Source organism: Prionailurus viverrinus, chromosome F2 (genome assembly GCF_022837055.1).
Source record: "Prionailurus viverrinus isolate Anna chromosome F2, UM_Priviv_1.0, whole genome shotgun sequence".
NCBI lineage: Eukaryota > Metazoa > Chordata > Mammalia > Carnivora > Felidae > Prionailurus > Prionailurus viverrinus.
This window is the reverse complement of record NC_062578.1, coordinates 62672161-62690794: the sequence shown is the minus strand read 5'-3', so window position 1 is coordinate 62690794 and position 18634 is coordinate 62672161. Positions and strand designations below refer to the sequence as shown.

General features: G+C 39.1%; 1 protein-coding gene across 9 annotated transcripts in view; it reads left to right on the top strand.

The window, feature by feature from the left end:
* SAMD12 (sterile alpha motif domain containing 12) overlaps positions 1-18634 on the top strand; it is a 384154-nt gene that overhangs the window by 299000 nt on the left and 66520 nt on the right. For 4 of the 9 annotated variants that reach the window (XM_047842709.1, XM_047842704.1, XM_047842708.1 and 1 more), the window contains one exon: positions 17632-17700. The exons of 1 other annotated variant lie outside the window; for it this stretch is intronic. In XM_047842709.1, the coding sequence (XP_047698665.1) occupies positions 17632-17700 (69 nt within the window). Of the gene's footprint in view, positions 1-2161; positions 2240-8553; positions 8729-17631; positions 17701-18634 lie in introns of those variants that run through there. 4 more of the 9 variants (XM_047842711.1, XM_047842705.1, XM_047842712.1 and 1 more) reach the window with 4 other exon arrangements.

Sequence of the window (18634 nt, the reverse complement as noted above, 5' to 3'; positions counted from 1 at the left end):
AGGAGATGAATCAATGCGTGCATATATTGGAAATGTAATGAAGCCAAATTGAAGCTACCAGGATTTGCTAATATATTACAGAAAAACAATATCGTGGTTAGTGTTCCTCCTTGGTTGGTCTCCTTTTGAAAATGGCCAGGAAGACATGTTTGGTTTTATTTTTTATTGTTTAACGCAAGACACCTGAATTGGCAACAGAACAGGAGAGTAATAATGACATAGTGAATATGTGCTGCTGGTATTTACCATTCGCTATTTATTCCCACCATGTTAATGGAGAAGAAAAAAAAGAAAAGAAAGAAAAAGATTGGCTCAGGTTCCCTCCAAGCTGCTATTGAATGCTGTTAGTAATCATATACAAAGTTTTGGTAGTTTTCAGAGTAATTAGAACCCCAGAGCAAATAAACACTAAATGAGCTCTCATCTTTGAAGTTATTTTTTTTTCCTAACTAAATAGCTCTGTTCTGCTATAATTATATACCAGTCATTATGAAATTAAAAATCATTTTAAGTGATTGGATTTTTTTAAGAAGCATTTGTTTCTTGCTAATTATTATGAACTAATTGTACTTTATGATGGTCTACAAGAAATCTGAAATCACTGCCTTAGAGCCCCAGTCCCCGGTGGTTGCAAGCTGCATTCCAGAAGGAAAACAAGTGATGAGAAAGAAGGTCCATGGCCATCAAAATCTGAATTTTCAAAACTTTGAAAATATCTGACTTTCTGAAGGTCATCACAGACAGCACAGGGTGATGGCCTAAGAAACTTTTCTTGTCATATGGACCTGAATTTCATTCCAGCACTACTAGAAGCTAACTATGATCTCTGGCATTTTAGTTAACATCTGTAATCCTCGACTTTTGTATTCATAAATGGGGATGATAATACCTACCTAAAGCCTTGTTTTCAGGATTAAAGATAATATCTATAAAACTTTTAGCACAGAAACTGGCATCGTAGTAACTATTGTTATCACTGCTTATTATCATTTCCATTGTTATTTTTGTGATAGGAAAATGTACTCCCACTCAGAGGCCAGAGCTTGGTCTTCAGGACAGGTAGCGTGTGACGTCCTGTGATAGTGTTTTCAATGGCAAGCTTGGATCTCTCAGGAATTAAGGGATTTAAATGTTCGGCAATCCAGAAAAGCAGAAGTTTTCCGTGTTATTTTCCTATCCTTATGATCCAAGGCCAGAGTAAGCATGGGTAGAAAGTGTGACTGTGCAGACTGTATATTTATTAGGGGCTTTCTCATAAATGAACAAGTTCTTGAAACCCCACCCATTCATAATTTCACGAAGATCCATACTTTGCCAATACCTCCCTAGGGCAACAAGGAAAACAAAAGGTGTAAACAGTAGTAATCGTAAATTAAAACATCAAACAACAAAACCCCTACAGATGTATCACGAGTGAACCTTTTCCCCTAGTCCTCTCTTTTTTTTCTTTTTTCTTTTTTCTTTTTTTTTTCCATTTATTACAAATTAATATCATGAGTTATACAGATGAGTAAAAACTGGGTACCAGCTGATTCTGTCAGGAGGCAGGGTGATGATGAATGTCAAAGTTAGGGTTTCCCTCTGACTCTCTGCATTATCCCAACTCTTTTGATAAACTATTTCTTTTTACTGTCCTTAGGTCTTTTTTCTGCCTGTTCATTTTTAATTTTGCTGTTAGTTTAGAAAACATTCTTCCTTCATTTCTTGGTTCCAGATACTGAGTTTGCTGAGTGTTTCTTATTTTCTAGGCACAAGGTGCTTCACACATGTTATCTTAAATAGTCTTTAAGTCAGCTCAGTATTAAAGCTGAGAAAAAAAATGCAGGGTCATAGAGATAGTAAATGGTAGAGCAAAAGTTTAAGAGGGTTCTTTCAGACTTGTGAAGCCAGGCTGCCTTCCTGACTGTATTCAACGTGGTAGGCACAGATTGGTGATTTCAGGAATACCCACCTAAGAAACCAAATTCTGATTCTGAATATAGATTCTGTGATGGACACTGAGACTGTGGCTTCTTAATCTGACCTATCTAAACCTCTCTTACCACTCTCAAATGGAATCTACCTAGTTCTTCTAGTGCATAGGTTGATTAAGAGTCACAAATCCACCTGACACACAGGCTTGCTTCCTTCCTCCCTTGATCCGTCCCCTTCATATTCACAGACTCCTGGTCCACCACCCTGGATTCCTAGTTTAATGGAGCAGGAGAACTCTGCTGGCTTATGACACATCGCCTCAGGGGTAAGAGAAGAAAATGTTCTCATCTCTGTGGAGTAAGGGAGTGGTAGTGTTGGCCTTTATTACATTTCTTAAAGATACTGGAAGGAAAAGGCTGGATGGATTTCACAAGAGGGAAGGAAGACAGATTGATGAGAAACAGGAAACAAACCACGTACAGACATGAACAGTCCCCAACAAAGACAAGAAAATTGCCATCCCTAACTGCCTCTTGGACGGAAAAGCCCAACACATCTTTCTGACATATGCTTGCCCCACCCACCAAACTCAAGCATCACTGTTATACACCAGCCATGCCCTGTCTTTCTCCAGGTATCAAACGAGGGTTCCCAAAGGGTCAGACTTCTACAATAGCAGTTACTAGCAATTGTCATATACCCACCCTATGCCACGTACTGGACTAGGTCCCATTCAGTCTCTGCAATAATTCTGTGAAATTCGTAAATTATTCCCAGCTTACAAACAAGAAAACCAAGGCTGAACAAATGTCACCGAATTGTCTACTGCCACACAATTAGAAAGGAACAGATCTGGTATTGAAATGATCCCATGTTGTCTCCAAATCCTGTGTCCATTTCCACTATGCTATATTATCTATGCAGGACAGTTCTTCAAACATGCCATTCTAGGGTTGCCCGGATGGCTCAATCACGTGAGTGTCTGACTCTTGATTTGGGTTCAGGTCACGATTTCTCATTTTGTGAGTTTGAGCCCCGCATCAGGGTCCTCGCAGTAATGGTGCAGAGCCTGCTTGGGATTCTCTCTCTCTCTCTTCCTCTCTCTGCCCCTCTGCTGCTTGTTCATTCTCTCTTTCTCTCTCTTTCTCTCTCTCTTTCTCTCTCTCACTCACTCACTCAAAATAAACAAACTTTATTTTTTTAATAAACTGTAAAAGAAAAAAATATGCCATTCTAAATTAGTAGGTCTTTTGGAAGGATGATAGTAGAAAGGGGAAAAGGGTCTGGGCACCTGGGTGGCTCAGTCAGTTAAGCTTCCAACTCAAGTCATGATCTCACAATTCGTGAGTTCGAGCCCCGCATTGGGCTCTGTGCTGACACCCTGGAGCCTGCTTCGAATTCTGTGTCTCCCTCTTTCTCTGCCCCTCCCTGTCTTGTGCTCTGTCTCTGTCTCTCAAAAAATGAATAAACGTTAAAAAAAATTTTTTTAATAAGAAAGGGGAAAAGGGTTTTCGGGAAGTTTGTTGATGCCACAACCACCTGAGAAAATAGCATTGGTTTCTTGTTTTTTAATGGCAACATTCCTAGTTCATTAAATACAACAAATTCAAGCTATTATTTGGATTGTTTAGCTTTTTCTGCTTACCTACTTCTTTAAAAAAATCCTGTGTTCTCCCAAAGTTTATATGATGGCTATAATATGGGCACTATCAGATTTCCCATGGAAAGATTCAAGACTCATGAGCGGCTGCTGCAAAATTTGGGCAAAATGGATTACAAAACCACTCAGAATTGTGAGGTGTCATCTAGAAGTCCACCCATGCAGCTAATATTCCAGACTCCTTCTTATGACCATTTCTGAACAAATATGACTAAAAGCAGAGAAATCAAACAGGAAATCAGGAGGAGGCTGCCTGGATAAAAGAGGATAGGGCAGCACATAGTCCACACTTCTGAACCTACACAGAAATCAGAAGGAACTTTAGCAAGGTCACTTACCTGTCTGGGATCATGTAGTTTCAACATCACATGACTTTCTATCCACGACTTTTCCAAGATTCTCCTATAGCCTATTTTCTAGAAAACAGTGATGCCGAGTATATAATATGTCACCTCTAGTAATTGCAAGAAACTTAATGAATTTTACACCAGCATTTACAGTTGGTCTGGATGTTTCATTTTTGTCTAGATAGTAAAAAATGTCCTATGGGAAGTTTGGAGGGAACAGGGGTACACCAGGAAATCACAGGCATTCACGTGTCAGTCTAACTGTGTAGATGTTCAAAGCAGGATATGTGGATTCTTGTCCAATTCAGTGGGAAAATTTATAGAATCTTGCCACTTGAAGGGAAGTTAAGAAGTCATCCTAGCCAGTCCTGCCTCAAGCAAGGTCCATGCCCAAACTGCAAAAGACAAGGGGGTTGGCTTATTGTTTCATCTATCTGTAAGAAGTGCAGGAAAGTTGGAGCTTTCTTCATTTTGTCATAAAGGGGGCAAAAAGTGACTATCAGGTTTGCCTATAATGAATCTAAAATAATATATTTGGAAAGGTTTCATTTAAAGAGCTTGGTAGAAAATTACCCATTGGGGCACCTGGGTGGCTCAGTCAGTTAAGCATCTGACTCTTGATATCAGCTCAGGTCATGATCTTGCAGTTCATGATATCAAGCCCCAAGCCTGCTTGGGATTCTCTCTGTCCCTCCCTCTCTGCCCCTCCCCTGTATGTTTGCTCACGTGTGCTCTCTCACAAAGTAAATAAATAAACTTAGAAAAAGAAAATTACCCATTTTATTGACATGAAAGCTATGACTCAGAGTCCTCTCTCTGTTTTGAGAATGAGCTAATACTCCTTCCAGAATGTGATACATAATACTTTAGGGTGCCACTGGGCATCTATACATCAGAAACCACTATGTCTCCATACTTAGGATTTATGCATGGGAACATAACCACAATAGGGGAAGTTTCTGGATGAAATTCCCAGATAATGAGAACAGAACCCTACTCTGCAATCCCAAGACAAACCCTATTCCATATTTATATTCCATTTTCATCTCCTCTATCCATACATTCGCTCTTTGGAATCTGTTAATTCTGTTCCCCTTCATCTCTCTAAGTTCTGGCCCTGCCCATAAGACCCAATGGAAACCCTCTCTATAGAAGATTCAACACTTGGTCTTTCTTACTCTTGTCTTTAGCTTTGCCTAACAAACTAGTTCAGGTGTGGCCAGTAAGCTTTTCACCTCATTCTTGTACCAATTTAAATTGGATATGGCTGATTAGATGAAGATTGCAAGACCATTTACCAGGTGTGTGTGAAGAATGCTGTGGTGGAATCATGGCATCTTTCATGGGTATGCAAATGAGGAATAGAACATTTGGGCTGCATATCTACCCTTCCAAAGCTAGCCCATCAGTACCTAAAGAATAAGAATCTCTCACTCTGGCTTTTATATTCCTTGCATGCCTGGTGTGGTTCTGACCTCATAGTAGGGGCTCAAACCATATTTGTTGATCAATGTCCCAAAAGGTACCATTGACACGTCAGAGAATAAATTCTAAAGGAGTCTGAAAAGCAGTATCTTGTTTTTACCAGGAGACAACACTTCCCCTAAAACTGAAGTGCCAGAGAGGGAGCACCAAGCATTTTTCTCCATGAGTCCTAGCCAAATATAAAGCGAAATTCCACATGCAGCCACACTTGGAGCTGGATTTATTTGTAATATGTCGAGGCTCATTCGAATTTTTATTGTTTGTATATTTAATCCATGGTAGCAGTTGTGTCCAGCTCATCCTACCTGATGCCTAATTTGGGCTTAAATGATCTACTTAAAGGGAAAAGAGAAAAAACAAAATATATCTGACTGATGAAAAGATAAAATGAAAATATGGCAGGGAACCACAGCTCATGAAAACAGCCTGCCTGATAAAAATAGTCATATTTGCTTTGAAAACCTGCACCTCTTCCTGGGTTTCTAGAGGGAACAACTGGGTGGTGCCAGCTGAAGCGTCTGAATCCTGATCTCTGTCCAGTTTCAGCAAATTCCAGTAACATTTGAGGTACCTTCTCATTTCGTTGAAAATAAAACTCCCGTATAGTTACAGCACTTACTGCCTGGGTTAATTGGAATTTCAACTTCAACAATTTCTGTAAGCTTAGAGCAAAATGTATGTTTGAAAGGCAAGAGAAACAAATTGCAGAAGACTGACAGGTTGGGCTTACAGAGAAGTTTCATGTTCTTTGGATCATAGGAGAAATGGCCAGCTGCTGGAGCCCAGCTTTCAACCTGCTCAGCAGATAGCCTCCACCAGCCTGTACAGGGAGATCAGAGGCAAGAAGAGCCTTTACCTGGCTTGGACCTCACATCTGTAGAAAAATGGGAGGGAAAATGGACTTGGAATGAGAAGATCTGAGTTCAAGTTTCTCCACATGTTTGACCTTGAACATGTGTCGTAGCCACTCCAAACCTTGGTTTCCTCTCTGAAAAAAAGTGGAAATATATATCCTTGCAGTATAGGATCATGATGGCCAGATAAGAAAATGGAAGCCGGAGGACTTGAACTGTAACCAAGGCAAATTAAGCTATTACCAAGCAGTGTCACTCAACCGCAGTTGCTTACCCCTTTCCCCAAATCACTTGCCTTAAAACAAAGATCATTTAAAGTCTTCAGTGGTATTGACCTCATTTCTACCAAAAGTACCTGAAGGATATAATTCCTGTATAAACAGTGGCTCTCCATACCTACTTGATGGGAGAGGATATACAGTTTGATGTGACTCCCTAGGGACAAACCTAGCCTTTAATGTAGAAAAATGGATGCCAAGCAAACTTTAGGGAGGGTAGAGGAGGTATGGCTTTAGAAATTGGGGGCTGGCTTCTAACCATCCTACTCACTAGGATGTCTACTGAGTCATACTAAGGAAGCCTATGACCGGGGTTACTCAGCACTCTTCCAGCTTATCTCAGGGCCTGAGTCAGAACCCCTCCCCCATCCAAGGCAGGTTTCTAAGGTACTTCTAGATGTTTCATGTCATTTACAGAGATGACAGCAAAAGATAACATATCTTCTCTTTCTCTGGTCAAGAGATTGTTACTTTATGCCAAATGTCAGCAACATATTCCTTTTTTTCTTTTTTCTTTTTTTTTTAATGTTTTATATCTTTTTGAGAGAGCACAGGCAGGGCAGGGGCAGAGAGAGAGGGGGGGACAGAGTTCTGAAGCAGGCTCTGTGCTGAGAGCAGCGAGCCCAATGTCAGCAATCTATTCCTAAAAATGCCTAGTATCTACTAGAAGACATCCATTCATTCACCTAACATTTGTTACACACCTATCACAGAATGTTTTCTGCTCTAGGAATTGAGGTAAAAGGGTGAGCAAGAAAGAGTCCCTGCCTCACAGCACTTGCATTCCTAGACCCACAACCACTGCACACAGGAAAGCACGGAAGGAGAGGGGCCTCCTGTCTAGACATGTGCAACACGACATTTTAAAAGAGCACTGGATTCTGAGTCTTTAGTCTGGCATTTCTTTCTCTCTTACTAACTCACCATGTGACCTTTCTTTCTCATCCTCTACGTCCTGATCTATGAAATTAGAGGCCAGAATGAGTTCCCACAGGACCCTTTCAGTTCTAGAGTAAGCTAATTGGCAGACCTTAGGAAAATCTGTGCATCAGGTTCCATATTTAAGAGAAATTATGGTATTCTCCAGACTGATATACCTCTAGCTGTTCCTGCAATTGAATTTAGATGAGATGTGAATGAGTTTTAACTATGTCCCTGTAAACATAAGGTGCCATGAAGGCTGTTACTAGGATGAGGTCACCAATGTAGGACGAGGGAGGGCAACCTTGTGATTTCTACTTGGGGACCCAGTGTGTACCCGTCTGCCAGTTAAACTAAAAACACAGAGATACTTGTTCCTGAGCAGGTGGTTGACATAGCCTGCAATTATACTTTCTAGAGAACGCAGAGTGCTTGAGCACGGTACGTATATAGTCATACAGTTAAGATAAGTCTCAGTTGCCTAATGAGAAAATAACCCCCTGCCACCATTTATGTGTGTTCTCAAACCGGTTTCTTCTCGTTTCTGAAGAATGCGTGAACCTTTTCTTTCCCTTTTGCTGCTGTTTGGAGCCTGCTCTTGGAAGCTGATCGAAAACTTTTTTTTTTTATTGCTCCTAAGCTTGATTGTCCAGAGTCATAACCTCCCCGCCCTCCCTCCCCAGGTCATTAAGTACTATCAGCAGCTTTCAGGCCACCTTTGCTATATTTCCACTGAGGGCTGTAGTACAAAATCACCCCGGAGGTATCAATGATGATAATTTTGTCCTTGATTCTATCTCAAACTCGAGTTTACCCTGCCCCGGTAGCATAGAGTGGGCAATGCAGCTGACTGGAGATAAGCTGTATGTAGTCTGAGTGACCATGCTCCTCTCTGAGTTGCTTGGCTACAAAATGGCACTAGGGGAATGCTTTGCATTTGTTCTAACACCATAACAATGGACTCAAAAGTCTGTTTTGACTAAGAATGAAGACATTGTGCTATCATTTACACAGGGATTTGCTTTTGGAATTCCTTGTTCAGCTAAAGAAAATGTTATGACTATTGATTTTGTGGTTTATCTGGGCACTTGCAGAAGAAGGAAGCCTACAAGCATTTATTGTGCTTCCCGCCACCCCCCGCCCCCGCCCGTCACCACCACTAAAATGGCCCAGTCCTATGTGCCAGTGGAGAGAAAGTGCAAGAATCCACTCTGAATCTCAGTAGTATCCTTTAGAAGGGAATTATTTGAAGGTGAGAAACTTGCCAAGGTAAGTGTGTTGGAATGTGTTGCTGTCTGTGCTCACGTTGTCTGCTGACCCAACTGTTTCTTTGGTGAAGTGATTCCCACCGGGTCAAGCAGTGCATCTCCCCTTAGCTGTTCCACAAAGAAACACAGACCTCTCAGACGCACATGAACAGGATTGTGCTGCACGGAAATCAGCAAAATTCATCAAATATGCATGTCTTGATTACAATGTTAAAATAGACTTTACTTATTCCCTCTTATGTATATAAAACACTGATGATGCACCCCACAATGTCAAACTGAGGAAATGGTGGGAGCATTAACTATTTCAGTTCTGTATCTGACGGTTATAGTCTTTGCTACAGTTGAGAGCATAATTCAGATGTGGACCAGAAATGGGTGATTAAAAGCAAATTTAAAAAGATACAGTGTTTCTCTTTAAGGTTTTCCCGAGTCACTCTAACCCATGGAAATGTCTTCTGTCTTTATCTTCTTTCTCTGAGCTTACTGTTTTATGCCCCTCAGTTGGAAATTCTGCACTGCTTTAAAATACCTAGATTTAAAGATTAAATTTCCAGGGTGCCTGTGGGGCTCAGTCTGTTAGGCATCAGACTCTTGATTTCGGCCCAGGTCATGATCTCATGGTTGTGAGATTGAGCCCCAACATCGGGCTCTGCACTGAGCATGGAGCCTGCTTAAGATTCTGTCTCCCTTTCTGCTCCCTCCCCCACTCTCTCAAAAAAAAATAAATAAAAGTAATAAAAATAAAACATAAAAATTAAATTTGCTTACATGTTAAAAAAAAGATACAGCGTTTGCCTCACTTCTCACGTAACCATTTCCGATTAATGTTCATCATAAACATTAATGAGAAGAGGGTAGTGTATGATTATTGCCTAATATTAAAATACACAAGGCACACCCCAGTTTGATCTAGATTTCCTTCCAGTTAAAATCATGGGAAAGTGTTAGGATGTTTTTCTTTTCATGTGTACTCAATAATAAAATACTATTAGTCCGATCAGTAGAAGGTCCTAAAAAAATAATAGAACTAACACCAGCTGATTGTAATTTATCTTTCAGAAAAACAGTTGTTATAATTTCCATTCCAGGGAGGGAAAAAATTGTCAGGGGTGAGCACTTCTGCGCATTTTGATCACTTGGAATTCATCTTCATTTTTGCATCAGAGGCTGAAGCAGCCCCAGACCCAGATGTGCAATTGATTTTTGTTCAATTTCAACTCTGGGGAAAATTACACAGAACTGCGTAATTTTTTCCCTGAATACCCAGATTATGTAAACACACCCATTTCGTTTTAATAACAGAACTAGAGACATCCACTGGGAGAGCATGCTAATACTTTTTTCCCTTCTAAATCGTATTTGGGGGCAAACCTTGCACAAAGGAGTTAGAGCCTTTTATAAGCCAGGGAATGACAACATCTTAGGAGCCACTTTGCAGATACATATGGCCACATGTCATGGAAACAATGCACCTTCACTTCTCTTCACTTTACACTGCCATATTGGTGTCTTTGATCATGTATGAAGCCTTGAAATAGAAAAGTTGCCTTGCTTGCTTTGCATTTGTGATCACTGACCCCTAAATTACAGTGATCCAAACTCTAACCCCTTGCCATATGTCTCGAGAGTGAGTTGTCAGAGTATGTTGCTTCCAACCTGGTTTTGAGCAGAAATGGTTATGTTCCACTGGCAAGGCAGACAATGACCAGTGAATGGTCTAGTGACATAACCAGGGAAAACGGGCCCATGTGCCATCTTTATGGTTTGTTCTCTAAGCTGCCAAGATGCTGGAGCTCTCTTGGATACACTTCAGACATTCAGGTTAAGCTAGGGAAAGGGGGATGTGTAGAAAGACAAGGAGAGAGAGAGCCTTTTTCTCAACCTTTTGCCTGAGGTAAGTTCCATGGTGATAAAGCAGAGGCATAAAATAAGATTAGCTTGTCTATGGCACTCTTGGGTCATCCATTAGACTTGGCAAGGTGGCCTTCAGTAACAGTGTAGGCTTGGCCTGCAGGGCTGCATAGGCACTTGCATAAACAAATGTATACATATATACATACATATATATATACATATATACATATGTATACATATACATATATACGTGTGTGTGTGTGTGTATTATGAGATTTAGTTTATGAACTGACATCAGGAGATTTTATGGAAGGCTTAATTACTCTCAGGGGTTTAAAGAGTATTGAATGGGAGAGATTTGGTCAAAAGTAAAAATGACAATTAAAAATAAAAACTGTTTGACACTAGGGCCCAAACAAAGGTTTGCTTTGAAAGCATTTGTGTATTTTATCACTGTTTATGTTTTCCCACAATCTGGACTCTTTCTGGAGTCAATAAATACCATGTTTGCTAACAGAATGAGTGCTAGCAATTAGCAGAGTTCTAACCAACGCTGGGTAAATAGCTGCATTGTTTGCTATGAAAATTACCAGGGAAAGACTAACCAGGATTGTTTTTACCAGCTCCAAAAAGAATCCCTCTGAGCCCTCTGGAGAAAGGCAGCATAACTCAGGAAAGGGTACAGACTGTGGAATTAGATAGGCAAGAGTTTGAATCCCAATTCGGTAATTTAATATCCTCAAAATGTGGTCTCAGGTACCTCATCCATAAAATGAGGATAATAATAACTATCTCATGGAGTCGTTATATGGATTAAATAAAGTGAGTATACGAACATAATATGCATAGTGGAAGGAAGGCATTTTATTAGGGTTCATCCCTTTTGTTTCCTTGATTCCCTAAAGAATATCATCTGAGAGTTTAATCCTGCAAATTTTGCAGGAGACCTACAAATCAAATATATTACTTTTTCCCCTTTGTCCCAGGCTTGCATAAACCTGTCAAAACTACATAAGGATATGATTGCATCAGAACCAAAGTGTGGTGTTCCATTTCTAGCAAGATTAATGGCCAAATATTTAGAGGAAACCCTCCCAGTCTGCACCTAAATGTGCTAGATGATAGATAAATAGGTAGGTAGGTAGACAGATAGATACAGAGATAGAGGGGAGAACAGTCAAAGTCAAGGAACATCCAGAAAACTCTACTTCACAGGAGTAAGCAGATTTTACAGCTGGCATCCTCTGGTCTAAGTTTTAGCACTATGACCAGGATGGGAGAAGGATGGACAGGAGTTAAAGTGGATACTGAGCAGGATGGGAGGTTGAATCTTTACAAAAAATCCTTTACCAAAAGCCAGGACCCCAAAAGGTGACATGCTTAATAGGTGAATTAGGAAAAAAAAAAAAAAGACCCACACCACAGAAAAGCTGTTGTTTGTGACTCCAGGTGATGGAGGGTACCTGTAGTCTATAATTTCTTTTTAGTTAAATCCAAGTTAGTTAATGTATAGTGTAATAATGGTTTCAGTAGAACCCAGTGATTCACCACTTACATGTAACACCCAGTGCTCATCCCAACAGGTGCACTCCTTAATGCCCGTCACCCATCTAACCCATTTCCCCACCCCAAATCCCTCCAGCATCCCTCAGTTTGTTCTCGGTATTTAAGAGTCTCTTATGGTTTGTCTTCCTCTCTGCTTTTATCTTATTCTTCCTTCCCTTCCCCTATGTTCGGCTGTTTTCTTAAATTCTACATAGTCTATAATTTCTAAGCTCATAGAAGAAATACTTCAAAAGCAAAAAACCTCAGTAAGTCAAGAAGGAAAAGTGGTAATAAAATAGAAATAGTGAAAAGTGGAACAGATGCCACAAAATAAAATTGGAAAAATGAATCCAGATATTTCAGTAACCAAAAATCAATGCAATTGCATTATCCTTCCCTGTTAAAAGACAAAGATTGTCAGACCAGTTAAAACACACACACACGCGCACACACACACATGATCACACACACTGTCACACAAAATTCACCTATATGTTGCTTATAAGAGACACAGGATGGTCAAAAGTAAAGGTTAGAAAAAGGTGTTCCAGGCAAACATTAACCTAAAGGAAGCCATCATTAATAAAACAAGCAAAGATACTATCAAAGGCAAAAAATAGTACGCTAAAGAGGTGAATTTTCTTGAAAGTTAACATTTCTCAGGACACTGTAATCATGTTGTGTTTATATATAATGAATAGGATAGTTTCAAATACTAAAAACAAATGAACAGAATTACAGTGAAAAATATACAACCCACATCATAGTAGGAAGTTGTTACTTAACGGTTTTCAGTACAATATACAAAAGTAGGACAGCACAAAGAATAAGCCTGACCTCAAGGACATATGGAGAACACTGTTCCAACAGGGAATAGAAATTCCTTGGAGGAAGACACAGTAATTTATAAAAATTATTCATGTTGTGAGGCATAAAGCCCATCTCTACAAAAAGTAAAGAATCCATTTTACCATAAGAAGATGAACAAATCAGTTATAAAAAAACAAATGGATACATACAGAAATTTTAGAACCCACTTTTAAATACCCTTTGGGTCAAATCATAATAAAATCATAATAAGAATTATGGAAATGATAAGTACTAAACAATATATGAGATGAAGCTAAAGTAGTACTTAATAAGAAATTGATAGCCTTGAATGCTTATATCAGAAAAAAAATTAGTGCTAATTATCAACTGAAAACCTTAGAAAAAGAGCAGAGTAAACCCAAAGATAATGGGGAAAAAACTAAGATAACACAAATAGAGGATCACCAACATCAAAAGCCAATGCTGTGAAAAGAATAATGAATTAGTAAGATTGGAAAAAATGAAATTGCACAAATAACATAAAAGATGCAAAGGGTCTATAAAGGGCACGTGATGTTAATCAGATAACGCGAATTATCAACTACTTTACGCAGATAACTTTGAAAATTTGTGTACAATGGACAATCTAAAAACACATTGTCAAAACTAATTTGAGAAGAAAAATGATCCTTTAACCATGGAAGAAATGAAATTGGTAATAATGTTTTTTTCTACTGGAGAACACTAGACCAGAAGGTCGTACATTTGAGTTATGCCAAATATTCAATCCAAAATACATAGTCTTTTAGGCAACAGAAAAAGTGGGAATATTCCCAAACTTACTCCACAAGGCCAATATTAACCTTGGATCCAAAACTTGACACAGAGTATAAGAAAATAAAATTATACACCATTCAAATATCTAGAACATTAACCATTAAAAGAACATTAGCAAGCCAAATTAAGCAATGGATTTTTAAATGATATATCATAAATTTGAGTACATCCCTGGAAGCAAGGTTAGTTTGTTACTAGAAAATTATTTAATGTAATTTATCATGTCAATTAATTAGAGGAGGAAGTTTTATGTCATCTCAGTATATACCAAAAAAATCATTCAATAAAACTTTACAACCATCCACAATAAAAATTCTTAGCAAACAAGGAATCAAATGGACCTTTCTTAATCTGATAAAGTATACTCACAAAAAACTTATAGCAAACATCGTATTCAATGGTGAAATATTTTTTAAAGCCCCTTTAAAATCAAGATTAAAATGAGGATGCTAGCTCACAACTTCTATTCCATGTAATTTGGGAAGTTCTAGAGACACATGACCTAGAGAATAACTTTGTATATCAGGAGACAGGCAATCAGAGTGTTTCTAGCAGCTTTGATTTTAATAGCAAAAAACTGGAAATTACCCAATTGTCCTTTGACTTAGAATGGATAAATCAATTGTGGCATCAACAGCCTTCTATACAGGAGGAAAACAAATGGACCATATCTGTGTGTGTCCACATGGATGAATAATATTGACCAAAAAAGCCAATCACTGAAGAATACATATATAGTATGTGGAATTCCGTTTATATGAAGCTTACATAAATTTCATAAGCAGGAAGATTTCAATGTATGCTTTAAAATATGTGTATAAACTATAAAGAAAATTAAGGAAATGATTAACACAAAATTCAGAATTTTGATTACATGGGAGGGGAGCATGGTGGACAGGATCTGGGAAGGGCTTATGTTTAATTTTCTATATCTTGAGCTGGTGATAGGTGCATTGTTGATTCCAACAATGAATCATGGCTTCCCAGCCTAATAATGAGAGATATGGTAACTTACCCCTGATCCATTTGGCTTAAACTTGAAATTCCTCTGACCCCTCACTTACCCAATAATTATATCCAACTGATACAATTACTCATTGGCCTGGTCATAGTATAAATATGTCTTCTTTAGCCTGGTTTTGTTTTCTGTTTTTTGCTATGTGTCCTCTCTCTCTGTAATCCAGGACTTACGTCACTGCTGTTGTCTTTTGGATTATAAGATCAAGTGTATGATCTAGAGAATGGTCAAGGATGTACAGAGGGGACTGCTAGGAAAGACTATCTTATGTCTGTATCATTTATTTTCCTTTTAATAACCAGGCTCCAAAAAGCAATAAAATTTAGCACACAGTGTGTTCCATGACTCCCTAAAAAAGACTAAATAAAAATGAATGTTTCCATTCGATATGCTGTATGTACAATGCAAAAATTGTAATACAAATAAACATTTAGAAACGAAAGATGAAAACTCAAGCAAGACCATTCTACCCTCTGGGAATTCACAATTTAAATATGACAAACATATAGAGTGAGATAGAAAAGAAAGTGGGTGGTAATGATATTGCTGACACTAATGTCTATTCAGGAAATGGAAATATACAGAAAGAAGAGTCAGCTAGTTCTTGGGCATTTGATCAAAGAAAAAACATATAGAAAGAGGGGAAGATCACTGTATTTTATAACAGTCTCATTCTGACTTCAGGTGATCACACAGCTGGTCTACCTCTGCTGTCCCAGGGTTCTGGGGTATTTTGGCTAACACTATTCACAGTGCCCATAAACTCAAAGGAAGTTAGTACTAAAGGGGATATGACAGAATAATCATTGTACAAAAAAACTCAAATACATTGAAGAAGTGTAAAAGTCATAGGCTTTTGTGAAGCAACCTGGTAATGTTAACAGAGTAGGAAGTAGTGATTACTGCAGAAAATTATGGAGTACTTTCCCCTCCCCCACTATCGCTAAGACAGTTCCATTCCAGAAACTTCCTTCGTTGTGCCAGCCACACTAAATATGTCTGTTGACTCCAACAGACCCATGGAATACCAGTTTGTGAGCTTTATCAGCTCCCACTGCACAAATGGGAGACACAAATAGAGGCAGAGATGAGTCTAGGATCCAAATCTGTTCAGCATGAGGGACTCAGTCTGAAACCGTGAAGGAAGGCATGTGCAGGTGTTTTTATGCGAACAATTTTTGCTAGCTGGAATAAAACAAGAGGAGTATAGAAGTTTTGTAAACAGAGAAGTTTAGTATTGGGGTCAATAAAGGAGACCAAAAACTTGATTGAATAAAACATCTTGCTTCCAGCTCGTTGCATCCTTGTCCATATTGATCAGCTGTAATAGAGCATGACAGAGGTATCGATTGACTGAAGCAATTCTCAGGTATTTGGGACCTGAAAGCAGCCGTAGACTATCAGGAAGGCAATGCTCTACAAAAGCCTACAATTAGGAAGGTTAAGCGAAAAAAAGGACTTGGGCATAAGGTGTTCTGTATTTATATCAATCTAGCAAATGACATATTTGAAGGAGAATGCGCCTCATTTTCTTCACCTGTAAATTAACTGATAAGCATATGTTGGCTATTGTCTTATAAAAAGCCGTTGATGAGATGCCTACTTAAAGTAGGTGCCTGGGTTCTCGCTAATATTGATTTTTAAAACACTGTCAAAAACAATGACGGCAGATTGGATACACACTTATACATTTGTTGTCTACCAAAAAAAAAAAAAAAAAAAAAAAAAAGAAAAGCAGCAAAGAAACAGGTTAAGGACATAAATCTATCAAGACATGAGACCAGAGGGAGGATGGCTGTACACACATTTTGGAAGCTGGAAAACAGACAGACATATGGTAAATTCATTAGCAGACCCAAGATATTAATATCTGAGCTAAAATAAAGAAGACCACTGAAAAGTTTGAGAATAAACAAGACCCCACACCCCCTCTCCCACTCATCATATTTGATTCAGGAGACCCCCACGCTCCTGCCCCAGCCAATGGCTGAAGATTTGTTCCTGAAGAGGGTAAAATAGTCTCTGGGAATGGATTGCACCAGTCTCCGTTGAGAACAAGGCTCCAGGAGAGGCTTCTCCAGGAAGATGAGATTGGTAGAATACCTAAAGTATGGGACATCTTGACAGCGTATTTACATAAATGGTGAAGAGTTTGGGGCGGAGTGAGCCGTAAGTATTTAGAAAACCAAACATATTAAGAAACCAGATAATTTTACCTCCTGGGAAAAGAGTAGTTCTGCAGGGGAGGAATCCTGATAGTAGTTCACTCCGTGCTCAGTTTTGGGTAGCATTTAAATAGTATAATAATGTAAACACTGTGTCTTGGTTTAGTGAAAATTATTGGGGTGAAGAGGGATTGGAAAGCACATGTGTAAGTCTGCTGTTCACAGTGTGAGACCCATTTTTTCAAGCTGGACACTTTAAAGTAGCCATATAGGAGCATCTGGGTGGCTCAGTTGGTTGAGCATCTGACTCTCAATTTTGCTCAGGTCATGATTCTAGGATCATGGGATCAAGCCCCACATCAGGCTCCACGGTGAGCGTGGAGTCTGCTTAAGATTCTGTTTCTCCCTCTCTCTCTTTCTCCCTCTGCCTCTCTTTCCCGCTCACTTTCTCTCTCTCAAAAATTTTTTTGAAGTAGCGATATAAGTATGTGATTAAGAGATAAAAAGAAGTAAATGCCAAAATAAGCTGGGGAAGGGGGGGGGCAGTTGAGGACAGGGAAGAGGGATATCGTAGGGTTTTTTTTATGGCAAATCCTGTAGAACAATTCAATTCTTTAAAATTAGGCCTAAGTATCTTTGATTTAAAATCTGTGTATTATTTGTTGTTTTCAGACCAATTAATAAAAATAAGATGGCAGTATGTGCTGAAAAGCCGACCCAGTGTTTGTTCAACAGCCAGAGGTGAGGAGGAACAGAGAATGATGTTCTCTCCATGTTTACGTCTTTCCTAGCAAACCCACTCTGTCCACATGTTGTTCAAGTGATGCCTTCATCCCAGGTGGACAAAAATGATATACCCTAGCTTAAGAATAATAGGAACCATGGGTGCCCGGGTGGCTCAGTTGGTTAAGCATCCGACTTTGACTCAGGTCATGATCTCGTGGTTCGTGAGTTCAAACCTCGTGTCAGGCTCTGTGCTGACAGCTCAGAGCCTGGAGTCTGCTTTGTGTTCTGTGTCTCCCTCTCTCTCTCTGCCCCTTCCACACTCATAGCCTGTCTCTGTCTCTGTCTTAAAAATAATGATTAAAAAATTTAAAAAAAAATCATAGGAATTAGACGGCCTCAGCCTTCTCAAACCTCTCATTTGTAACTGATTTTATTTATCTTCCACTTTGGGTTGTATTTCTTTAGGACATTTTTTGATCTTACAGATAACAAAAAATTATTTTCTGAGAATCATAACAACATTAGATGTGAAACATTTTCTGGGGTTTATGGATTCTCCTTACTTTCTTCAGCATAACCCGAGTATACACCTTTTACTTAAAACGGCTGGGTGGGGAAGAGAGCACTCACTGCTCACTCACCTTAGTGTCTTACATTTGTATGCCTTACAGTCTTGGATGTGGAGCTTTGTGGCTCTTGACCTTTTTTCAGTTATGAGGCTTTTAATCTCATTAAAGCTGTGGACTCGCTCTTTAGAAACATTCCTGTACACAGATTTTACATACACTTTAGGAGAATTACAGAGTCCCTGATGCCCATTCATGGATCACTTAAGTGTTCATGAACCTGTTATGAGTATGATCCATATCACTTGCTATACTAATAGACTCTAAATAAGTATTGAATTAAATGAATGGACCCAAAGAGAGGGACTCTAGTTCCAGCTGAC